Genomic DNA, 20,106 nt, shown 5'->3' on the forward strand with positions numbered 1-20,106 from the left:
CGGCGTTGCGGAGCGCCTTCAAACCGGCCAATCGTCGGCTCGCGACGCGCCCGTCGCGCCGCGTTTAAATCCCAGGCCGGGGCGGGGTCGCTGGGTGTTGCCGTCGCTCGGGTGAGGGGGGCAGTGGCTCGGGCGGGGTCCCCTCGCGCATTCGGTAAGGGCTGCCCCCAGCGCTGGGAATTCCGTTGTGCTCGGCCGCGGAGTATAGTCCTGATCAGGCCCCCGGAGCTCCCGTCTTGGGGGCGCGCGGCCCCGGGGAGTGAGGAGCAGAGGGTCTCGGCTGCACCTCCCGTGGCCTCCGGCCGCCATTCCCCTCCCTGACCTGGCCGCGGCCGCCCGCTCGCTCTGCTCCGGTCGGGGCTGCAGCGGCGCACACCCGCACCGGCCTTCTCCGGGGGGAGGGGTGGCGGAGCGGGGGGCCTGGGCCCCGACATCTGCTTACCTGCTGGCCCCGTCCTCCCCGCAGTGACTCCCTGACAGCCCTCGCCGTGGAAGGAGGACACACCGGCGACGCGCCTTCAGCCAGCTAGCCAGCCAGCCAGGAGAAGCAGAGATGGATGTCCCCAAGGAGGATGGTACGTCGTTGTCGGGGCAGCGCCGTAGTTCAGGGAGCTCGGTGAAGATGTAGGTCGAGTTAATGCTGGTGTGAGAACTTAGTCTCGTGTTTATTCAGCGCCCGCCCTCTGCTCTGTGCCTGTGAGGCTCATGGTCCCTGTCTTCAAGGTGTTTGCATCCATCTAGCTTCTTTAGTTTTAGGTTTTCTGCCTCCCATTCCCCCCAGCTTCAGATGTCCATCATAGCAGGGATTCTTTCCAGTCCGACTTGCTGTGTATACCCAGTGCCAAGAGCACTGCCTGGCACTTCGTAGGCACTCAGATACTAGTGGGATCGAATTTGATGTTACCTGTTTGTGTTCATTGCTGGTTTATGTTTGCTAAGGTTTGTTTAGAATCTTCGTGACTTTCGGGTCTTGTCCTGTCCCTGTCTGGCTTGAGCGTCAGGGTGAGAGTACAGCCTCAGGAGATGAGTGAAGGATCATACCCTCTTATTTTTCTCCTAAAGCATATTGACAGCCTTGTATCCTTTGCTCCTCACAACATCCTCGTGAGGCCAGTGGACTGGGTATCCTTGATCCTTGGCACTTCCGTTCTGCTAAAACGGTCCTAGGGACTTTGCCAGTTTCATCACTTCTTCGTTGTATCTAGAAAAAAGTATTTGCTGCTGCACCCCTTTCTCCTTTCTGTTATATCCTCACTTTCAGTTACAAGTCCCTTCCATGGGCATGCAGAATCTGCACTGGCTGCTCTTGAAGACTTCATCCCTTCTGTCACCACCCCCTTCATAGCCTCACTTTGTGCCTGCTGTCCATGCGTTCATGCTCATCGTTGACGCAAATACGAATCCTTCCACCTCTCTGGCTGGTTTACCCATCTCTTTGCAGGCTCCTCTTCCTCTGTTGTCTTCTGAAGCTAATCATCCCCAGGACTTGGTCTGGGTTTTTTGTGTCCCCCACACCTCAGGGGCACTCAGACAGTCCCATGGCTTTAAACCTCATCTGCTTTGTAGTGCTGCCCACATTTTTGTCTAAAGCACGGTCTTTCCCCTGAGATCACGACTGAGCCGAAATCAAGAGTCAGTCGCTCAACCCACTAAGCCATACAGGCGCCCCTTCTTGTTCCTTTTATATGTGTTTTCCCTTTTGAATATACTGTTTCCCCCCTTTAATTTGATGTGCTACTTTTTACTAAGTTTTCTTTATGTCTGTCTTGCATATTTCTTGTTAGATTTATTCATAGGTATTTGGTGTTTTTTGCTGCTACTATAATGAGGTCTTTTCTTCCATCGTATCATCGAACTGTTCTTTGTAGATATGAATCCGCTGATTACTGTGTGATAATTTTGTCCTCAGGCACCTGCTTTTAGTCTTTCATTACTTGTAATAGTATTCATTTGATTTTCTTGTGTCTGTAATCACAACATTTGTACACTGTGATACTTTTACCTCCAGATTCTTTCCCTTGTCTGATTGTATTAGTCAGTGTACCCAGAACAGTACCCAGGCTTGTCGTGACATCATGGCCATGTGCCTGGCTTTCATGGAATTTCCTCTTTAGATTTCCATTAAGCCTCATGCTGGTTTGTGAGTTAATTTACATATAGGTGTTAGTTTTGGTGCTCTTTATCAGTGGTTCCATTATTTTTTTCCCTCCTTTCTAGAAACTTTTTTTTTTTCCTCCTGGGTACATGGTAGAATTGTACTTGTCTGCGCACTCGAAGTTGGATTTGGCTCAAGTGACTTGAAAGGTGGCCAGTGAAATGGGAATTCTGTGATACGTGTCACTTCTAGGTCTTTAAGAATTAGTATGGAATCTGCTGTTTCCCCTTTGTTTAGCACAGAGACCAGGCTCTATCTGCCTGTGTTCTGCAGTGAGGAGGACGTGGAGCAGGGCCCAGGCCTCAGCAGATGTAGAGTTTGAGTGAGAAATACACCGCTAGAGATTTGGGGCTTGTTTGTTACTGCAGCATAAGTTAGCCTGTGCTGATAAAGTGTATTTGCTCCTCCTAACTTTAGAATGAATGCTTCAGGTAGTATCCCATTAAACCTAATTTTGGCTTTTGGCTGGAGATAGATACTTTCCTTGTATGGTCAAGTGTATTTATTATGTATCTATTACTTTTTATAAAGAGCTTTTAAGGTCAGCAAGGTGTGTTCCATTTTTTCATATGTCTTATTAGCATAGATGGACATGATGTAGGACTTTCCTTTTAGATCTAGTAATGTAACAGTCGTGTTACTGGCTTGTGTAAAATTAAACCATCCTACAGTCCTGAAGTCCTGAAACAAACTTCACCTAGTCATGACATATTCTTCTTCTTTTTTTAACGTGTTGGTGGATTCTGTCACCTAATTTCCTATTTCGGATTTGTATGTTACGAGCCTGGTCTGGAGCCCTCCTTATTGAGCTAACTCTAGAGGGTCGGGGTATGGTTATGCTTGCTTCATAGAAGTGAGTTGAAAGGTTTCTTTTTTCTATCCTGTGGAACAGTCTGAATAATTTTGAAATGATACATTCTTGAAAGACTTGACAGAACTATCCTGTGAAACTGTCTGGGACTTGTGCTCCTTTGATGGCAAGAGCTCTTGAATAAATTAGTGCAGTTATTTTGTGATAATTGAACTATTAAGATTTTTTTCTCTCTTCTGGAGTCAGTTTTATAAATAAGTCCACTTAAGTAATTTAAATACAAAAAATAGTGTTTTCTAGAAAATTGTGCATTTCAGCCCAGTTCTTAGGGTTATGTGCATGGAATTGAGCAGACTAGCTTATGAATCTTTTAATTTCCTCTCTGTGGTTATTTCTCTTTATTTCATTTGTGCATTTGTGCTTTCTACCTTTTCCTTGATTGGGTAATTAAGAATAATTGAAGTGACTAATTAGGCCCTAATTAGGATATTAGTATATTTTAAATTTTTATAATTTTGATAAGCATGCCCCATTGTTTTTAGGATCAAATAAGCTCTGATTTGTAAAAGTGCTGTATAAACTTTACAGTATGGAAATATCCGCTCAGCGCATTTTGATAATTATTTGCCAAGTGTCCAGGCCCTTAGCTGGACATAAGGGAATTTGTGAGAGCGTTAGACATTTTCTGGCTTGGAGGAGTTTACAATCTAGTTGGGGCCCCAGAAGAGTAAAGGGACATTACGGAACAGCAAGGCAGCTCAGTGACAGAGGTCAGGTCTAGGTGATTCGGGGAGCCCCTCCTCCCCCTTTGGAGGAATGGGGGTGGATGGGGTGTGGGAGCTAGGGGAGGGAGCAGTTGCCCCAGGATCCACTAACCTGGAGCCTGTCAGAGGGAGTCAGGCTTACAGGCGGGGCTGGTGAAGGAACTATGGTGAAAGTGTGGATGGGGTTACAAAGTGAAGTTTCATGTGGGATGTCAAGGTGGGCTCTAAGAAGAGATGGTCGTCAGCAAATACGTCAGCAAATACTGGCGACCCAGTGGTGCATTTGAATAATACGAATTTGTTTTTGAAAGAAGAGTAGGTATTCTGTCGTTTGTAAGCAAGGTATTTAATTCTGGGGGACCTGAAGCAGGTGGTCTTTTGAAAATGGTCTGTACCTGAAGATGACTTACTAGCTTTGAAAAACTAGTTGAATGACTTGGTGAATGCATTTTAGATTACACCTTAAAGATAAGGACTTGGACTTTTGGGTCAGCTTAGCAAACACAGAATTGCTGATACTATTTTAAAAAGAAAACAAAAAAGTTTGGTAATCTAGAGCTCTCTATGATAATGTGACTGTTAAAATAATGATAAGGTACACTTTGGGGAGTGAAATTTTGTCATTGTTTTTATAGCTGTAGAGACTGGTAATGTTTTCTCTTTGTTAGACCCAACCCTCAAATAATGCTGGACTTTTCCCCCCCAGACATTCTTCTCTTGGCTGATGAAAAATTTGACTTCGATCTTTCATTGTCTTCTTCAAGGTAAACAGATGACTTTTCTTCCCTTGCCTTGGGTTTAACCACATTCAGTAAAGTCTTTCATTTAAATGCCATTGTCATTAATAATCCTTTTATTTAAAATAGTGCAAATGAAGATGATGAAGTCTTCTTTGGACCCGTTGGGCATAAAGAAAGATGTGTTGCTGCCAGCTTGGAATTAAATCATCACATTCCCGAAGAACCTCTTCTGCCAGCCTCGGAAAGTCACTTCACCTGGAGTCCTCTCACTGGGGAAAAATTCGTGGAAGTGTATAAAGAAGCTCACTTACTGGCCTTACAGATAGAGAGCAAGAGCAAAGACAAGGCAGCCCAAGATGGCACAGCTGAAGACCTTTGGAGCCAGGGCGTGGAAAGATTTATACAGGAATCGAAATTAAAAATAAGCCTATTTGAGAAAGAAAATGAAATGAAGAAAAGCCCCAAGTCACTTAAGAGGGAGACCTATTACCTGTCAGACAGCCCCTTGAGGGGCCCACCACTTCTGGGAACCCAGACCCCCGCGGGCGTGGCCCTCCCAAGCGCTCCCGCCCGGACACAGGGACCGCCACACTCACCCCGCTCTTCTTTGCCAGTGGAACCAAGGACTGCTCACCCTCCAGACCAGGCAGGGACTCAGAGGAAGGTCATCAGCAAACTGGTGCGGCCCCGAGCTGTTTCTGTGAGAGGGAAAAATATTCATGTGGCCACGGAGCAGGTAGACACATGCACATACCAGAACATCTGTCTGCAGAGCTGGGTGCCCCCCTTGCATTCTAGCCCATTTGGTTTATGGCCTTGATGGAAACCGTGACGGGGAGAAACTTGGAAATGTAGCTGTGCTGAGGGCTCGGAAGCATAGGAAGCATGGGAAGAAGAAAGTCCAAGAAGATCAGGAACAGCCTGGAGAGCTGGGTTTGGGGTGGATATGGACGGGGGCAGGGCTACCTTCCTCTGGTGATGACTTAAAAACACCTCCTGCTAAGTGCCATTTGAAGTTTTTCCTTTTGCTTTGTTACAACACTGGATTTTCTACTTATTAGGGATTTCGTGTGCATTAACAAGCAACTTCCAAAAATTCCCCTCCTGGAACAGCCACTAGGCCTCTTCCTTAGCTGTGAATTTGTTTAGGTTTCTTTCCTCCCGGGAATTAAACAGATGAGCTGTCCTAGGAAGTGGCAGTGGGCAGGCAGGCCTTTGGGGTACGGTTAGCCAGCTCTGGTGCACTGGGGCTCCTGGAAGTTTGCAGGGCAGGGCACTCGGATAGGGGAAGGTGTCAGAGGGTGGCTGCTTCCAGGCTTTGCTGACGTGTCTCTGCTCAGGGGAGGAAGCTCCTGATTTGAGGCGAGGCAGCAGGTTGGAGCCTGCTGTGTGCCCTTTCTCAGCTCCACTGCTAACCCAGGCCCCAGGCCTCCGCTCTCTGAGCCAGTTATGGAGGAATAGTGCTTTGTGGCGTCTGAGCAGGTCTGGGTCAGTGCAAACCACCCAGCAAGGGCGTAAGAGGTCCTTTTCCCTCTATAAGCATATCTCACGAACTGCATGACTCCTGGCCTTCAGAACCCAGAGCTGCTCCAAGCTCAAAGCTTGTCTGCCACACTGAAGCCTGGACAGGAGGCATGCTGGCTGTCTCTTCCCCTAAATAGCTGGGGCCGTTCCATTAATCATACAAACTCCCTTTGCTAGAGACCATTGGGATGTAAATTTCTGAAAGTGATGTGTGTAGAATGAGTGACATGGGTCTTGTGTGGAGTATGTGGACCCAGGTAGGGGTTACAGGTGGACTCGGGCAATAAGGAAATGCAATATTAGTACATAGTATAACGTGGTATAGCAGGGATGACCCTTGAAAACATGCTTAGTGGAGGCAGCCAGTCACGAAAGGTCACATATTGTACGCTCCCATTTATAGGAAGGGACCACGATAGGCAAATTGTAGAGAGGGGAGTAGGTTAGTGGCTGTCTAGGCAGGGAGGTTGACAGGGGTGGGAAGTGACTGCTAATGCCTAGCAGTTTCCTTCAGGGACAACAAGAATGTTCTTGGGTTGATGCCGGTTGCACAACACTGAACGTGCTAAAAATCACCGGCACGTACACTTTCACATGGTGCGTTTTATGTTACGTGAGGCATGTCGCAATTTAAAAATGCTGTAAAGGGAAAAGAAAGCTATCGTTTCAGTGCTGTGACTTTATGAGCTGCTACTGCTTCTTAATAGCAGGCCTTGTTATAGGGGTTATTTCTATGTAAGCACGGGTTAGGTCCGTGAGTGCCCTTGTATCTGTTGTCAGAAACGTACTCTCTGTTCGACTCTGCTGTCCAGACAGAAACGGCTGCCAGTACTCTTCCAAGAAGATTTATTACCACTGAGCAGCGTCTCTGCTAGAACAAATGACCTTTTACTGAGGGATTCCTTTCCATACAGCATTTTAAAATTTTTGTTGCTAGAACCAGTTTCCTCATTATCACATCCTCAAATACGAATCCTGATTGAGGACTAGCTTTAGAGGCTGTCTCTCCTGTTAACGATCTGTCTTCGTATTGTTTTTCGTGAGGAAGCAGATGCCATCATCGTTTTTGTCTGTGTGATCTGGTGCAGGAAGCGAGCTGCTCTATTGGCTTCAGTCTAGTTGGTGAAGGGAGGAGCGTGTGCGGCATGGGGAACAGAGATGGGCTGCGGTCGCGCTGCGTGGAAGCCTTGGTGCTTCTGTACGTTGTTAAAGACCAGACCGTTCTCACATTTCATCTTAAAATTTTCAGCCTATGAAAAGGATACCAGCCAGTCCTTCCAATATGAAAGTCTTCAGTGAGAAGGAATCCCACAGGGACGTGCCCCCTGACAAATCCAGCGCCGCCCGGGAGCTCGCTAGCTTGCCAGCTGGTGGAAGCCGCTTGGTCCAAGGCAAGCGATCGCTCCCAGTTCCAAACAAGGTGGGTCTGCCAGGCTGTGGGCGGGTGTGGCCGTGAGCAAAGTGAATAAGGGGGCAGCTCTCTATACGTGTAACGTGTCTTTGACTAAAATCAAGTTTAGGAAGGTTGAAAATGGGATTGGTGTGAGGCAGCTTGATGAAAGGCAGCGAGCACAGCCTGACATGCAGTGGGGGCTCCGGGGACTGGGGGAGGTTGGCATCTGGGTGTCTGGGCCGCTCCCTGCTTCCCTCACAGACGAGATGGGATGTCAGTGCTTTGACACCGCAGCTCACAGGCATGGAGACAACCGCCACAGCTCTGCCATTTCTTTCCTGGCGTTGTGGTTAAACTGAGCTGTGCGTAAGGGCCACTGAAGTACTTGTTAAGATTGCCAGAAGCTGGGCCCTACCGCTTTGGACTCTGGGGGTGGGGCTTGGAGCCTAGAAATCTGCATTTCAGCAAGGTCCCAGGTGTTTCCCATGCAAGGCTTTGAAGATTACACGTGAGCAGTACTGCTTGGCCTTTTCCTTTACATTCAAGATGATCATTATTAAATTATTAGCAATTATTTTAAAACCCTATTTTTGCATTAAAAAGTAATGGGTAGATCATGAACTCTTTGATGACTCCTGTTTTTGTTTTTGTTTTTTATAACATACTGTTTCAGTTGGGGCTGAAGAAAACCCTGTTGAAACCAGCTGGTTATGCTGGTGGTCTTTCAAGAAAGTCCTCTTCCTCGGGGTCCGTTTCAGCTGTGATTTCCAGCACGTGTGCTTCTCCAGCAGCCAGCAGGGGTAAGGCCAGTCGGAATCTCGGTGCCCAGACCCACCCATGCCTAGCGAGGCCAGGCCCAGCGTGCTATCTGTCCCTCTGAGACCGTTTCCACAGAACCACTTAGACTCCGCAGAAGGTTCTGGAGGGTTTGCTGTGGCGTGGGGCAGGGGCTATTGTGTCGGGCAGAGTCCCTGCCCTCACCGTGCTCCCCTTCCTGTGAGGAGAGGTGCTTTCAGGCAGGGGGTTTTAGTTTAGGGTGGCCCACTCAGGGCCAGAACTGGTGTATGTTCCAGGAGCCTACGAACACACAAGGATGTGGAGACCAACCTATGGATGTGTAATCAGACACAGGTTTTAAAAATAGGACTGTTCCAGATAATTTAGGGCATATGACCCTTGTAAACTTGGCGTTTATTTAAATCCCCACACCCAAACCCGATGAAATTCAGGGTACGTTGTCTTCTTAGCGAGCCGAGGGCACCATCTAGTGGTTAAGGGAAGAAGCCCTAGTGCGCTGGGGGAAAGGCCTTCCAGTCCCTTCAGGGCTCACCCCTCTAGTCCTCTGCTATTTGCTTTGTAGACGTATGTGGATTTTGTTCACAAAATGTGACAGGCGTTCAACTCTGGAATCAGACTGATGTGATTTGGAGTCCCGACTGCCCAGTGGTGGTGAAGAGACCTGAAGTTGTTTCCGTAACTGGATGGATGGCAGGACGGTGCCTTCCCTGCCGTGCTGTCACGGGCTTTAGAAGGGGTGCACGACGGGCCCACCCCGGCCTCTGTGGTGCATGGCCCGTGATCGGGGAAAGGGGCTTCTGTCAGATGAGGGGCGGTGAGGTCTGTGTGGCTGCCATGTGCAGGGCCTCAGCACCGTTTGTCCTGAGGATTGCTGCAGTCCTGCCTCTTGTAAAGGCTGCGAGATGGACGTTGAGTGGGCCTCACAGTGTGTGTGTGTGTCCTGCGCTGTGCGCGGTCGGGGCTGGCCAGGTCAGATGGGACAGCTTGGGGGAAGAGCGCTGTCGAGCCTGTGCACGCTGTGTCGTAGGAGCTCTGGTATCAGCCTCTCCAAGTTCTTCTGTAGGCGTCTTTCCAGACTGACATCGGTGTGGGCATATTGGCACCTGAGTACTTTCCACCCGGGTTTAGCTTTCTGTTTTCAATAGTGCCGGTGGTTGCTATGACCCACCTCCTTGGGATTTGAAGGAACCAACCGGTTATGACTGCGCTTTCTCTCCCTGTCCCCTTCCCACCTCCCAGACCAGAGGGGTGGGGCGCGTGACTACACTGTCTGCTTGTGGCCACTCGGCCAGGGTCTATGCGTGCTGCTGACAAAATCAGAGAATACGGGAGAGCTTAAATTTACGTATACTTATATGCATCTTGGTAATGTGTCTAGAATTCGTACCTTAGAACACACTCAGCTAAGCCAAGAACAACCAAGCTTGTCCTGTGTTTGAGGACATTACCTGACGGGCATACGGAATGTTGCTCCCTGGTCCTATGTTTTATCATATGGAAATCATCGTGATCAAAATAAATGATTTTCTTCACTTGAAAACTTTTTAGGTGTTTGTTAAGTAAGTAACTTCATAATTTAAAAATAACATGAGCTTGAGTGATAACCAGGTTTCGTGTCTCCTCTTCCAGCTAGATCCAGTGAACCCACAAGCATTTCTGCAGGCAGTTCCCCGCCTCTGTCGAACAGCAGCCCGTCAGGCAGGACGGGACCTGCCACGCCGTGGCAGACTCTGCAGGCGGGCCCTGCGGGTACCTCCTGCTGGGAGAGCAGGTGGGCCACCGTGGCCAAGGTGATGGCGGAGCCGGCCAAGGCACCCACCCCAGCAGCTCTGGACGGAGCCCCGACGCCAGAACGGGGAGGCCCAGGGCTGAGCTCTGGCTCCGCCTGGTCACAGTCCTGTCAGTTGAGTACAGCCTGGAATGCAAGGTGTAACTCCTCCCTACTCTGCAGGACTCGGGCTGTGCCCACCCCTACAAGTCAATTTAAGGTCCCCAAGTTTGCTACTGGTAAGGAGTGGGTCATTTTTCTCGTTTTTAAAATATTGAACAGATTCTACATAAGGTTTTCAAAAAGTGTTTGTTTTGGTGATGCTGGTGTTTTGGCTTTCTCTTTCCTTAAAGCTCTTTGAAGGTGTTCTAGCATCTTCCAGCTTGCGCCAGTTTAGACGAGAACTCAGTGGCATTCTTGTCTCACAGTCACTCCCCTCTGTCCCATTACTGTTCCTGTGCTGCTGCCAGAAATTTTTCTTTTTCTTTTCAGCATTTTGATTATTAGGAATTTCGAGGTGGCTTTCTTTGGGTTCATCCTTCTTGGGGATTCCTGAGCCACTTTGATCTGTGGGTTGATATTTGCATTAATTCTGGGGAAAAAAACTTAGCTGTTCTTTCTTCAGATCTTTTTTCTTGCTTCCTCTCATTTCCTGGGACTCTAATTACAAGTATTACAGACCTCTTGATGTGGTCTTGTCGGTCTTGGAGGCTGGGGGTTTCCTCACCTTTTCTTGTATTTCAGTTTGGACGTTTCAAGGTCATGTCTTTGCGTTCACATCTTTCTTGGCCGTGTGTTTAATCTGCGGTTAAGCCCATCCAGTTAATTTTCTGTTTCTGATATTATAGTTTCCCCATCTTTGTCCTAACAGTGTTTGTTTAAAATCTTGAACGTATTTATGATGGTTGTTCTAAACTCTATTTCTTCTAATGCCATTTTTCCTGTCACGTTGGGGTCTATTTCTAGCGACTAAGTTTTTTTCTGGTGATGGTCACATTTTTCTGTTTCTTCTCATGTTTAATAATTGTTGATCATCTGTTAGACGGTTTAAGTTCAGAATTTTTGAATATCTGGGTTTTGTTGTCCTGCTTTAAGGAGCTGAATCTTGCCCTGGAAGGCATTTAATTGTGGGTCAACTTGATCCTTTTGAGGATTCTTTTTAAGCTTTGATGGTGCAGGTCTTGAGTAGCCGTTTACCCTCGGGACCGGGCAGCCCTGCTTCAGACACGTGGTCTGGCGGAGTCCCTGCCGAACGTGCTGTGTGCCCATCTGGCCAGATGGACGTGGTGGTCCCCCAGCCTTGTGCAAGTGGTAGCAGTTGTTCCCGGTGGCAGTCTTCATCTTGGCCTTTCAGAGTCTCACGCTGCACACGTGCTGCTGTTTCCTGCGCAGCCAGGGTCTTGGACTCCCTCTCCATTTCTCAAGCTCTTCCTCTGTAGCTCCCACCTGTCTAGGTCTGCCCCCCAGCCTGCTCCGATCAGTAAGACTGCCGGCCTGGCGTGGCCTCTCCCCACCTGCACCGACATGGTGGGTGTTTGGTCGAGGTAAATTGACCTAAGAAATGTGTATAATGTGAACGTTGTACAGAGTGGACTCAAGGGGCACGGTAGTTGTAGCCTCTGCCAAGTGGATGTGCTTTCCAAAAAGGCAGCCGTTCGAAGTTTCCAGCATCGCCAGCCGGCACAGGTGGCCTTTATGGCCAGAAGCCTCCTTTGGAGGACCCAGGCCTCCTCTGTCTTGTTCTGCCATGATTAGTTCCTCTTCCTCGTGCTCCAGTACGGCTGCTCCCGCTCCAGCCTTCCCACCTGCCAGCAGTGAAGATGGGGTAGGTGAGGAGGAGCAAGGATCTTACCGGAAGTTGTATGTGCCACTTCCTCCTCCGTCCCATGGCTCAAGCCTCAGTCATGTGACCTGCTCGCCTGCCAGGGATGCTGAGACATGTTGTCTTCCGCCTCACGAACGTTTCCTACTGAGAGGAGAGTGGCTATTGACCAAACACTAGCAACCTCAGCCAAGTTAGTGAACGAGGTGAGAGGTGAGGGCCGAGAGGCAGCCGGGGGCCGGCTCACATAGCACCTCGTGACCGAGGAATGGTTCGGAGTAATTCTCAGTGCGGGGGGGTGCTACAGGACAGGGCTTCAGGCCTTCGGCAGATCCCTCCCCTGAGGGACGAGCAGGCCCTTGTGGTCAAGCATGGAAGCTGGGAGAGCCCCGCAGAAGCCCTGCCGTGATGTGGACTAGAGCTCGTGGTGGTGGGGGAGCATGCGGCAGCGTGGACAGGGGCCTCCGCAGGCCACCCGGGTGCTGCCACCATCAGGGGAGGGCTCGAGGAAGAGCAGGCCTGGGGCAGAGCCCCCGGGCCCAGGTTGGACCTGTCGAGTTGGAGGTGCCACGGAGCTCCCGTGGGCCGTGTTGAGCAGGCTGCTGAATGTGTGAGTTGGGATCCCGAGGGAGAAGCCACACCTGGAGATAAAGTGTAGGTTCCAGCAGACAGCTCCGTGGGTTCGCAAAGACGGGTTCTTCAGGGGTGTCTCATGGCACAGGGCGCGCGGACTGTGTTCAGCAGTGTTTGCTTCCTTTTTTGCCAGATGCTCAAAGCCGTGGCATGCCTCTGGCTGCCTTTCCTCCAACGACATTTGTCTGCTGGTCTTGTCGAGCTGCAGATGCCACAGGACTTGTAGCAATCCCGCTGCCTGTCGGCTGCTACCGTCTGGTGCCCATTCTGTGCCCTTAATGGCACGCGCAGCTCTTCTGGAATCTGCTTCTCCTTTCCTCACAGTGTCAGGGACGCGGCTGTCTCACGAGCTCCTCTCCTCATTTGCCCTGGGTCAGACTGTTCCCATAAAGTCGGGGCTGGCGAGGCTGCGGGGAGCCACCACACTACTCAGAACACCCCACTCTGTGACGGTGGCAGCGTGCCCCCTCTGGCTGCGAGCACGTGTGGTCATGACACTAGCTGTCATTGTCAAGGGGACACGGGGACAATGTGAACGGGCCCCGCAGTGGAGCCTTCAGTGTTTGAGGAGAGTTGCCCCTGGTGAAGAGCCTCAGATGGTGGGGTTATCACTTGCTCCACATGTGACTGACTGCACACGCTTCTCTCCTGTCCCAGGTGAGCCCCCGGACAGCGCAACGCCGAAGTCCTGTCGGGCACAGAGGCCACAGTCCTGCACGTCGGCGGGGAGGTGAGGAGTCACCGCGTCCTGTGATTTTAGGTCACTCTGAGAAGGAAACTGGCCGCCTCTCAGAGCGTCTCAAGCATGTGTGTGGTGACCCCACAGCCTGGCCCCACGTGGCCTGAGCCCCGGTCTGTCGGGGTGTGGCTTGGGCTCCCAAGGGCAAGCATCACTTCCATCCACCTCGCGATAGTCACAGACTTGCGGCCTGTGGTGTAACGTGCCGACTCTCAGGCCTGACCTGGTGGCGGAAACGTCCACCCCCATATGTTGTAAAAGGAGGCTCTCATTTGTGCCACGGGCGAAAACCCGGTGTGGTGTCATTGGTCAGACTTGGTTTTGAATCCCAGCTCCGCCGTCCCTGGCCTGTGACCTAGTGCAAGTTCCTGGACATTCCTGACCGAACATTTCCTCAGCTGCGCAGTGGGGACGGTGCGCACCCAGCACAGCAGACGCTGCGGACAGTGAGAACACGCGCACACACGCGGGCACACACGCACGTGAGGCCTAGGCTGGTGACTGTCCTCCCCCCGCCACCCTTTACTGCCACCTACTGCGGGCAGAGGGCGACGGCCTGGCCCAGCTGGCTCTCTGGGCTTCCTGTGCCAGCTCTGCTCCACTCTGCGCAATGTGCGCGTGGGGGCAGCAGTGAGGACGCTCCCCCAGGGGAGCAGCATTTCCGGGGCCTGCGTGCAGCCAGGATGGGAGTGCTGCTTTGCACGTGGGCGGGGTGGGGTGGGTTGGGGAGGTGTGGGACAGGGTGGTAAGACAAGCCATGGCTCAGACACCGGAGCAGGGGCCCTAATGCTGGCTCTGCACAGACTGGCCTTGTGCCGTCCGCGAATCTTTCCATGACCCTGGCCTTTCATTTACTTGACTGTGAACTTGGGAGGTGCTCCTTGCGTTGGACCCACGCTTCCCCTTACAGCGTTAGCAGTGCTGAAAGTCTTTCCCGTCACACCCCTACGCAGACGGCTGCAGCCTGCCTCACTTTACTGCTGTGCCTCGGTGCTCCAGCCGTGCAACAGGACAGTAGTTCCTGCCTCCCAGGGTTCCTCTGAAGACCATATTTGTTTGCATTTTTATCTGTTCTCACTGGAGTTCAGCAGTAGAGGGAGTAAGCTAGTGGTTCCAGAACTTTGCAGAGAGCGGCTGCTTGACTTGAGAGCGCCTCACCCTCCTGCCGGTGCCGCTGGAATGATTCAGTTTTGCAGTTAATTCAAGTTTGTTTTCAGACTCTTTTGGAAGCACGTAAAGATTGTCCTTGACGATTGGAGTGTCATCCGCGGCTCTCCTGTGGGCGCCATGTTGGGAGGACAGCCTTGACTTATTTATTTAAAAATAGCAGCTGGCTCCACATAGATGGGCGGGATTCACTGGCCGTCGGAGCCGCATGCGTTGCCAAGGTTGGAAGGAGGGACGTGCGAGAAATCAGCAGCTGCCCCGATTCACTCATGTGTGCTCACATGTGATTCAGATGCCCTTACCACTGGGAATGAGTGGACACGCTCATGAGCCCAGGCCAGGCCCCACTGTGGGTCTGCATTTCTTTCTGGAAATACCTATCCCATCGGAAGGTGACTTTTCGATGTCCTCTGAACCTCCCACACAATGCGTCTGCACAGCGCCACCCAGACGGTGCCATCACGTTTGGTCAGAACCTACTAGAAGGGTGGAGAGGCCACTCATTAAGGAACCAGAAACCCACACCAGGGCCTCCCAGGGGGCTAGGGGCAGCCCTTCCTTCCCAGAACAGACCTCCAATAGGCTTCGCGGGCTTTAATCTTTTGTGTTGAAATCATAGGACTTTTTACTGTGTTGGCATATTGGTGGAATGGATATATATATTTTTTTTTTGGTCATGTCTGCTGAAGACTCCAATTTTGTTTTTCTAGGGTGATTGTCCATAGCACTCCTGCTAGACGCTCATCAGTGGCGGCCCCACAGAGTCTTGTAAGCAGTACGAGGACCCCCATTATTACTAAGCACGTGTCAGCCCTGCCCACACCTGCCAGCCGTCGGCTCTCTGGCCTTCCATTGGTGACCCCTAAAACTATGCCCAGAGCTCTGGCTTCACCCCTGTGTTTGTCTGCTCGGCGGCTTTCTTTGGAGCCCCGGAAAAAGTCTTCAGTGAGGTAAGAGGTAAAGGCTGCGGTAAGTTTGTCTGAGATTCCTGAGACCCCAGGTGATTCTTGCACTGGCAAGGCTGCCTGGTCTGGTGGGTGAATCACTTGTCGGGAACCAGCCAGGCCGAGGTTCATCACGTCTGCTCAGTGACGGCCACAGGAGCCTGTCAGTGGCCCTCTGAAGTGAGGGAGGGGGCACCTGCTCGTTCCGCCATCATAGTCCCCACTGAGCGTCCTGTCCTGGTTGGGCTGCTGGGCTGGGCAAGGAGGGAGAGCGTCTGCCCTGATCCCGCATCTCTGTGGGCCGCGGCCTCTCACTGGGAGGACACCTTGGACACAGGGCTCAGTAAGGTGCACTCAGATCCAGAGCTCTGGGGTCTGGTGCAGTCTTTGCGACTGGGTCCCCGGGAGAGTCCTGTGGTCCGGCTGCTAGGGTCTTGGTCAGGGGTGACCACACTCAGGCTTCCTGGGAAACAGACTCTGAATTCGCTAGAGCATCTGCTCTACCTGCCTCTCCCGTCTCCTCTCGCCTCTCTCCCCATCACTTTGCTCCACCACGATGCCCGCTCACCGCATGGCAGATAGGCCCGTCCCGCCATCCTCTCCGCCGGAATGCTCTGCCCCTCCACAATTGAAGTCCAAGTTCAAGGGCCAACTCAGGGGCCTTTCCAGAAAGCCCCACCTACCCACCCGGTCACTCTCTTCCATTTTCCTGCTTGATTTTCTTCAGAGCATTTCTCTCCTTGCTGCCAATTGTGGAGTATTTGTCCGCTTACGGGATTCCCCAGGAAAGGGGAGTAAAACAGGCCCGTGTTGACAGCAGGCTGGCAAAGTGTTAGAGCCGAAAGGACCTCAGAGACCATTCCATCCTTTTTTATTTTTATTTACAAGGAAACTTAAGGTGGGAAGGGGCCTCGCTCACGGGCAGAGCTGTCACGGACGGAGCTGCAACGAAGGCCAGGGTGCCCTGCCCCACACGACACGCCTCCTCCAGAACGAGAACCAGCCCAACAAGCTAACACGCACAGAAAGCCCTCCTAAGAGTTTTTGTTTTTCTGTCTGGCAGAGCTGCACCCACGAGGGGGGGCAACAGCAAGGCTGCCTCTAGGCGCGAGGACTCGTCGCCTGACGGGCCTTTCTCCCCTCCGTCGGCCGTGCCGCAGGCACTTCACTTTTCTCCAGAAAAGAGTGACTTGACTTTTTCAAGAGGGATCAGCACAGAAGTAGAGCTGGACGCAGCCCCGCCGCCTGGAGATACCTCTGCTAGTGAGGTACTTGTGTTACCCGGATGAACGGAATCTGCCCCGGATGCCGCGGGCTGACTCAGCACGGTGGTCCCCAGAGTCACTCTCCAGGACTTGATCCGTCATCCCTGGGCCCTCCAGTGCCAGCCGTGCCAGGCGGGAGTGAGGACCTCCAGCCTCTAGCAGGGACAGAAGCCACACCCCTCCCCCTATGCTTGACCAGAGAGGGCGAGGGCTCAGAGGACGGGAAGGGGGAAGCAGGGCAGCAGTGGGAGGGTCGCTGGGAGCTCCAGTGTGGGCTGTTGGCCAGAGGGAGGTGGATGGGGGTAGGGGCAGTGCGGGGGGCGACCAGAGAGGAGAGAACTCAGCCCGTGCACACAGCCAGCTCTCCCCCTAAAGGCCCATGCTTGCCTGGGTTTCCTGTTTCCTCAACATGGGGCGACAAAAGGATACAAGACTTGCCTTTAAGTCTTGTGTTCTCGTCTAGGCTATTCTCGTGGATATCAAACTGGATCAACTTGCCATCACTCCGAAAGCGGAAAGCACGGCCCTCATCGACGTCCCTCTCATTGACTTTTGCAATAGTCCAGAAGCACACTTGGCTGTGGGATCTGAGAGTAGACCTCTGATAGACCTGCTGATAAACACTCCGGACATGAAGAGAAGCACTGCGTCCAAGCCTGCACAGGAGGTGGGGCAGGTGAGAAGCAGCAGGAGGCTCCATGGTGGCCTCGCCTTGCGTGGTCTCCGTTCTTGGTTTGTTCCTCATCCCAGGGTGCCTCACGGTGCCCCTGAGCGTGGCCAGTGAGGTTTCTAAAGTGACATGGCTCAGGGCACACTCCATTGGTGGCATGAGCTTAGAATTCACCCGGTCCTGCTACGGGATCGTGCCTGGGAAGGCCGGGGCTCTCTGAGGGCAGGGTGTCACATCGCCGCCACTCCAGGTCCCCCAGTGCCTGTTGTGTGACAAGGGAACTCAGAGTGCCACGTGACATTTCCTCCTTCCAGCTTCTTAGACGTGACACTTGCAACGTCAGCATGCCTGAGCCAGGTTTCCCGAGCGGTTCGTGGTGCTGAGCCACGGCAGAGAGTGCTCGAGGGCAGCCGGGTCTGTAGGGAGCTGACGGTCTGCGAGGGGCACCGTGGCCACGCCGCTCACCTCCCGTCGCTTCTCTCTTGCAGCTGATAGACTTGGCTTCTCCTCTGATCCAGCTGAGTCCCGAGGCTGACAAGGAAAACATGGATTCTCCACTTCTCAAGTTCTGAGGAGAACACAGTCCTCTGTGTTTTAGTCTTTCTAAAAGCACTGTCAGTCCTAAGGTGGATTTCAACCCTTAGATATAATCACAGGAGTTGTGTTGGGGGAAAAACTAACCCTCAGGAAAGGTCCCGTGCCTGGAGGGGGTGCTGCAGGACTGGGGGTGTTTGGGGCTCCCGAGGTCACCGCTGCCCGGCAGCTCCCCTCTGCGCTGCCCCGAGCACCGGGCTGGAGCATGGAGTTGCAGTCGCTCCAGATGAAGGCTTTCGTTTTGAGTCTTTTGTATGTAAAATAGCAAGTGACTGTTTTTTAAAATTAAGTTTGTATGAAAAGTAAAATATTCTAGATTTAAATTAAATTGTAAAATAAATGAAAATTATTAAAACACAGCTTGGCTTTTAAGGTTTTTATTGCTATCAGATTTAGGTTATCCAAACTTTATTTTTTTTTAAAGGTTTTATTTATTTGTCAGAGAGAGCACAAGCAGGGGGAGCGGCAGGCAGAGGGAGAAGCAGGCTCCCCACCGAGCAGCGAGCTTGATGCGGGACTCGATCCCAGGACCCTGGGATCGTGACCTGAGCCGAAGGCAGACGCTTTACTGACTGAGCCACCCAGGTGCCCCTAGGTTATCTAAACTTTAGTTGTTTCTACGAGTGATTTTCAAAATTGAGTGTGAAGAAAAATTGGTTTAAATGCAGACCCCGGGCTCCTCCGCCCAGGTCTGGGGCAGGCCTAGTAATCTGCACTTCCAGCACACACTCTGGGCACACCTCGAGAAGAGGCTTCTCCGGTGGCGGGCGGGGAGCAGGGGCAGGCGGAGGGCGAGGTGTGGGAGCTGAGGCCGGGCCCCTCTGGACACGGGTGATGAGGACCACTCTGCCGTGCTCCTTCCGGTGGAGGGAGCTAAGGACTACTGGAAAGTGTACTCCCTGCCTGAAGCCATTCTAATTTAATATTTTCTACAAACTAGCTGGCCTGGAAGCCGCTGGTCTGTATAGATTCCTCATTTTTTGATGAAATTTCTCAGTCCTATTTCAGTGGCCTTACAGCAGACAGTAGTCATGGGAGCTGCTTTTTGGGTTCCCATCTGGTGTTTCCTGCCCGAGACCAGGGAGCCTCGGTTCGCAGAGCGCTGAGGGAAGCAAGCCGGGGGCCGTGCTTTGAGCTTTCTCTGGTTAACGCCTCAAACAGAAAGGCAACTCTTGTGCTATCAGAAAAGGCAAGTGTGCATCCTGGATAGCATTGCACCTGCAGAGGAAAGCTGTACATTTGAAGGCGGGAATGCTTGCAAGTGTGAGTGCTGACTCTGGAAGCAGGGCACCTTGCTCTATGTACACTCCCTGGCCGGGGGAGCAGAGAACCAACCGGAATCACAGCGGCCCACGCCCCCCTCGTCTCTGTTCCTGTGGGCAGCAAGAATGCTAGAATCCAATATTAATGCCAGGGTCCTCTGATGTCTGGTGTGGCCCCTCAATTCACAGGGGAAAACCCAAAACCTAGAATTGAATTGATTCATTCACATGTTATTTACATTTTATTTATTTATTTTCAAGTAATCACACCCAACATGGGGCTGGAGCTCATGACCCTGAGACCAAGAATCACATGCTCTTACTGAGCCAGCCAGGCACCCCGCATGTTGATGGAGATTACTGTAGGCAGACTGCATTGCTCCCAGGGATGCAGTGGGGAGCAAAGCTCATGCATCCCCCCCACTCCTGGGGGCTTAACAGTTTGGTGGGAGGTAGGGACATTAATCTCTTAGCTAATATATGATCATTAAGTGGGGCTCTGGCCATCCCATCTCGTCCAAGGCCCTTCCCCTCCCTCAGGCTGCCTGGGGAGCAGCCAGGCTTTTCTTGCGGCCCGGGGCACCGCCCAATCCACAAGGACCCCAGGGCAGGACAGAATAAGATTTTAATTCTATTAAAAAGACATGCTCTGGAGCTCCTGGAGTGCTGGCCCTGTTCTCTGCACGGTGGTGTGAGATGCCTCTGCTGCCGCTAGAGGGCCACCCTCCCAGGTTTAAGAGGTCCGACTTCACGCCATTTTTACTGTATTTCATTAACCTGGTGCACATCTCCGAAAGCTACATATCTTACATCACTGTTGGCAGATGGCACTTGGGATGTCATTGTCCTTCCCATTGCTGAATCGAACAAAGTAGCTGAAATGCCAGATCTTTAACTGAAAAGCGGCAGAAAATGTTGCAAATGTATCATGTTTTAGCCGCTTTGTGGGTGGGTGCAGCATACCTAAACCCAAACCCCTTTGCTTAGGCAGGAAAACTGGACTTCTGCCCCAATCTTGTACCAAACTGCCCCACCCTGGAAGGGCGTGGTCCTCTAG

General features: G+C 51.8%; 1 protein-coding gene across 4 annotated transcripts; it reads left to right on the forward strand.

Moving 5' to 3' along the window:
• The first annotated feature begins 2 nt into the window (after positions 1-2).
• Positions 3-18,143, forward strand: GTSE1 (G2 and S-phase expressed 1). 4 transcript variants are annotated; one of them, XM_040637716.1, is made up of 12 exons: positions 3-111; positions 467-575; positions 4,437-4,494; positions 4,597-5,206; positions 7,244-7,414; positions 8,061-8,187; positions 9,815-10,192; positions 13,066-13,138; positions 15,025-15,264; positions 16,322-16,526; positions 16,987-17,199; positions 17,682-18,143. In XM_040637716.1, exons 2-12 carry the CDS (start codon positions 554-556, stop codon positions 17,763-17,765), a joined length of 2,181 nt encoding a protein of 726 aa, XP_040493650.1. In that variant the 5' UTR covers positions 3-111; positions 467-553; the 3' UTR covers positions 17,766-18,143. The 4 variants fall into 4 exon arrangements, with proteins under 4 accessions (XP_040493650.1, XP_040493651.1, XP_008701098.1 ...); XM_040637717.1 differs by lacking the exon at positions 3-111 and having other exon boundaries at positions 275-575; positions 16,987-17,190; XM_008702876.2 differs by lacking the exon at positions 3-111 and having other exon boundaries at positions 282-575.
• The last annotated feature ends 1,963 nt before the right edge of the window (positions 18,144-20,106 follow it).

This window comes from Ursus maritimus, unplaced genomic scaffold, assembly GCF_017311325.1.
Source record: "Ursus maritimus isolate PB19 unplaced genomic scaffold, ASM1731132v1 scaffold_21, whole genome shotgun sequence".
Lineage (NCBI taxonomy): Eukaryota > Metazoa > Chordata > Mammalia > Carnivora > Ursidae > Ursus > Ursus maritimus.

Bases quoted from the DNA above. Each gene is read 5' to 3' on its own strand.
- GTSE1 (XM_040637716.1), top strand. From the start codon at position 554: ATGGATGTCCCCAAGGAGGATG. The intron at 7,415-8,060 runs GTGGGTCTGCCA...ATACTGTTTCAG, and splicing joins CGCTCCCAGTTCCAAACAAG to TTGGGGCTGAAGAAAACCCT. The intron at 13,139-15,024 runs GTGAGGAGTCAC...TTGTTTTTCTAG, and splicing joins TCCTGCACGTCGGCGGGGAG to GGTGATTGTCCATAGCACTC.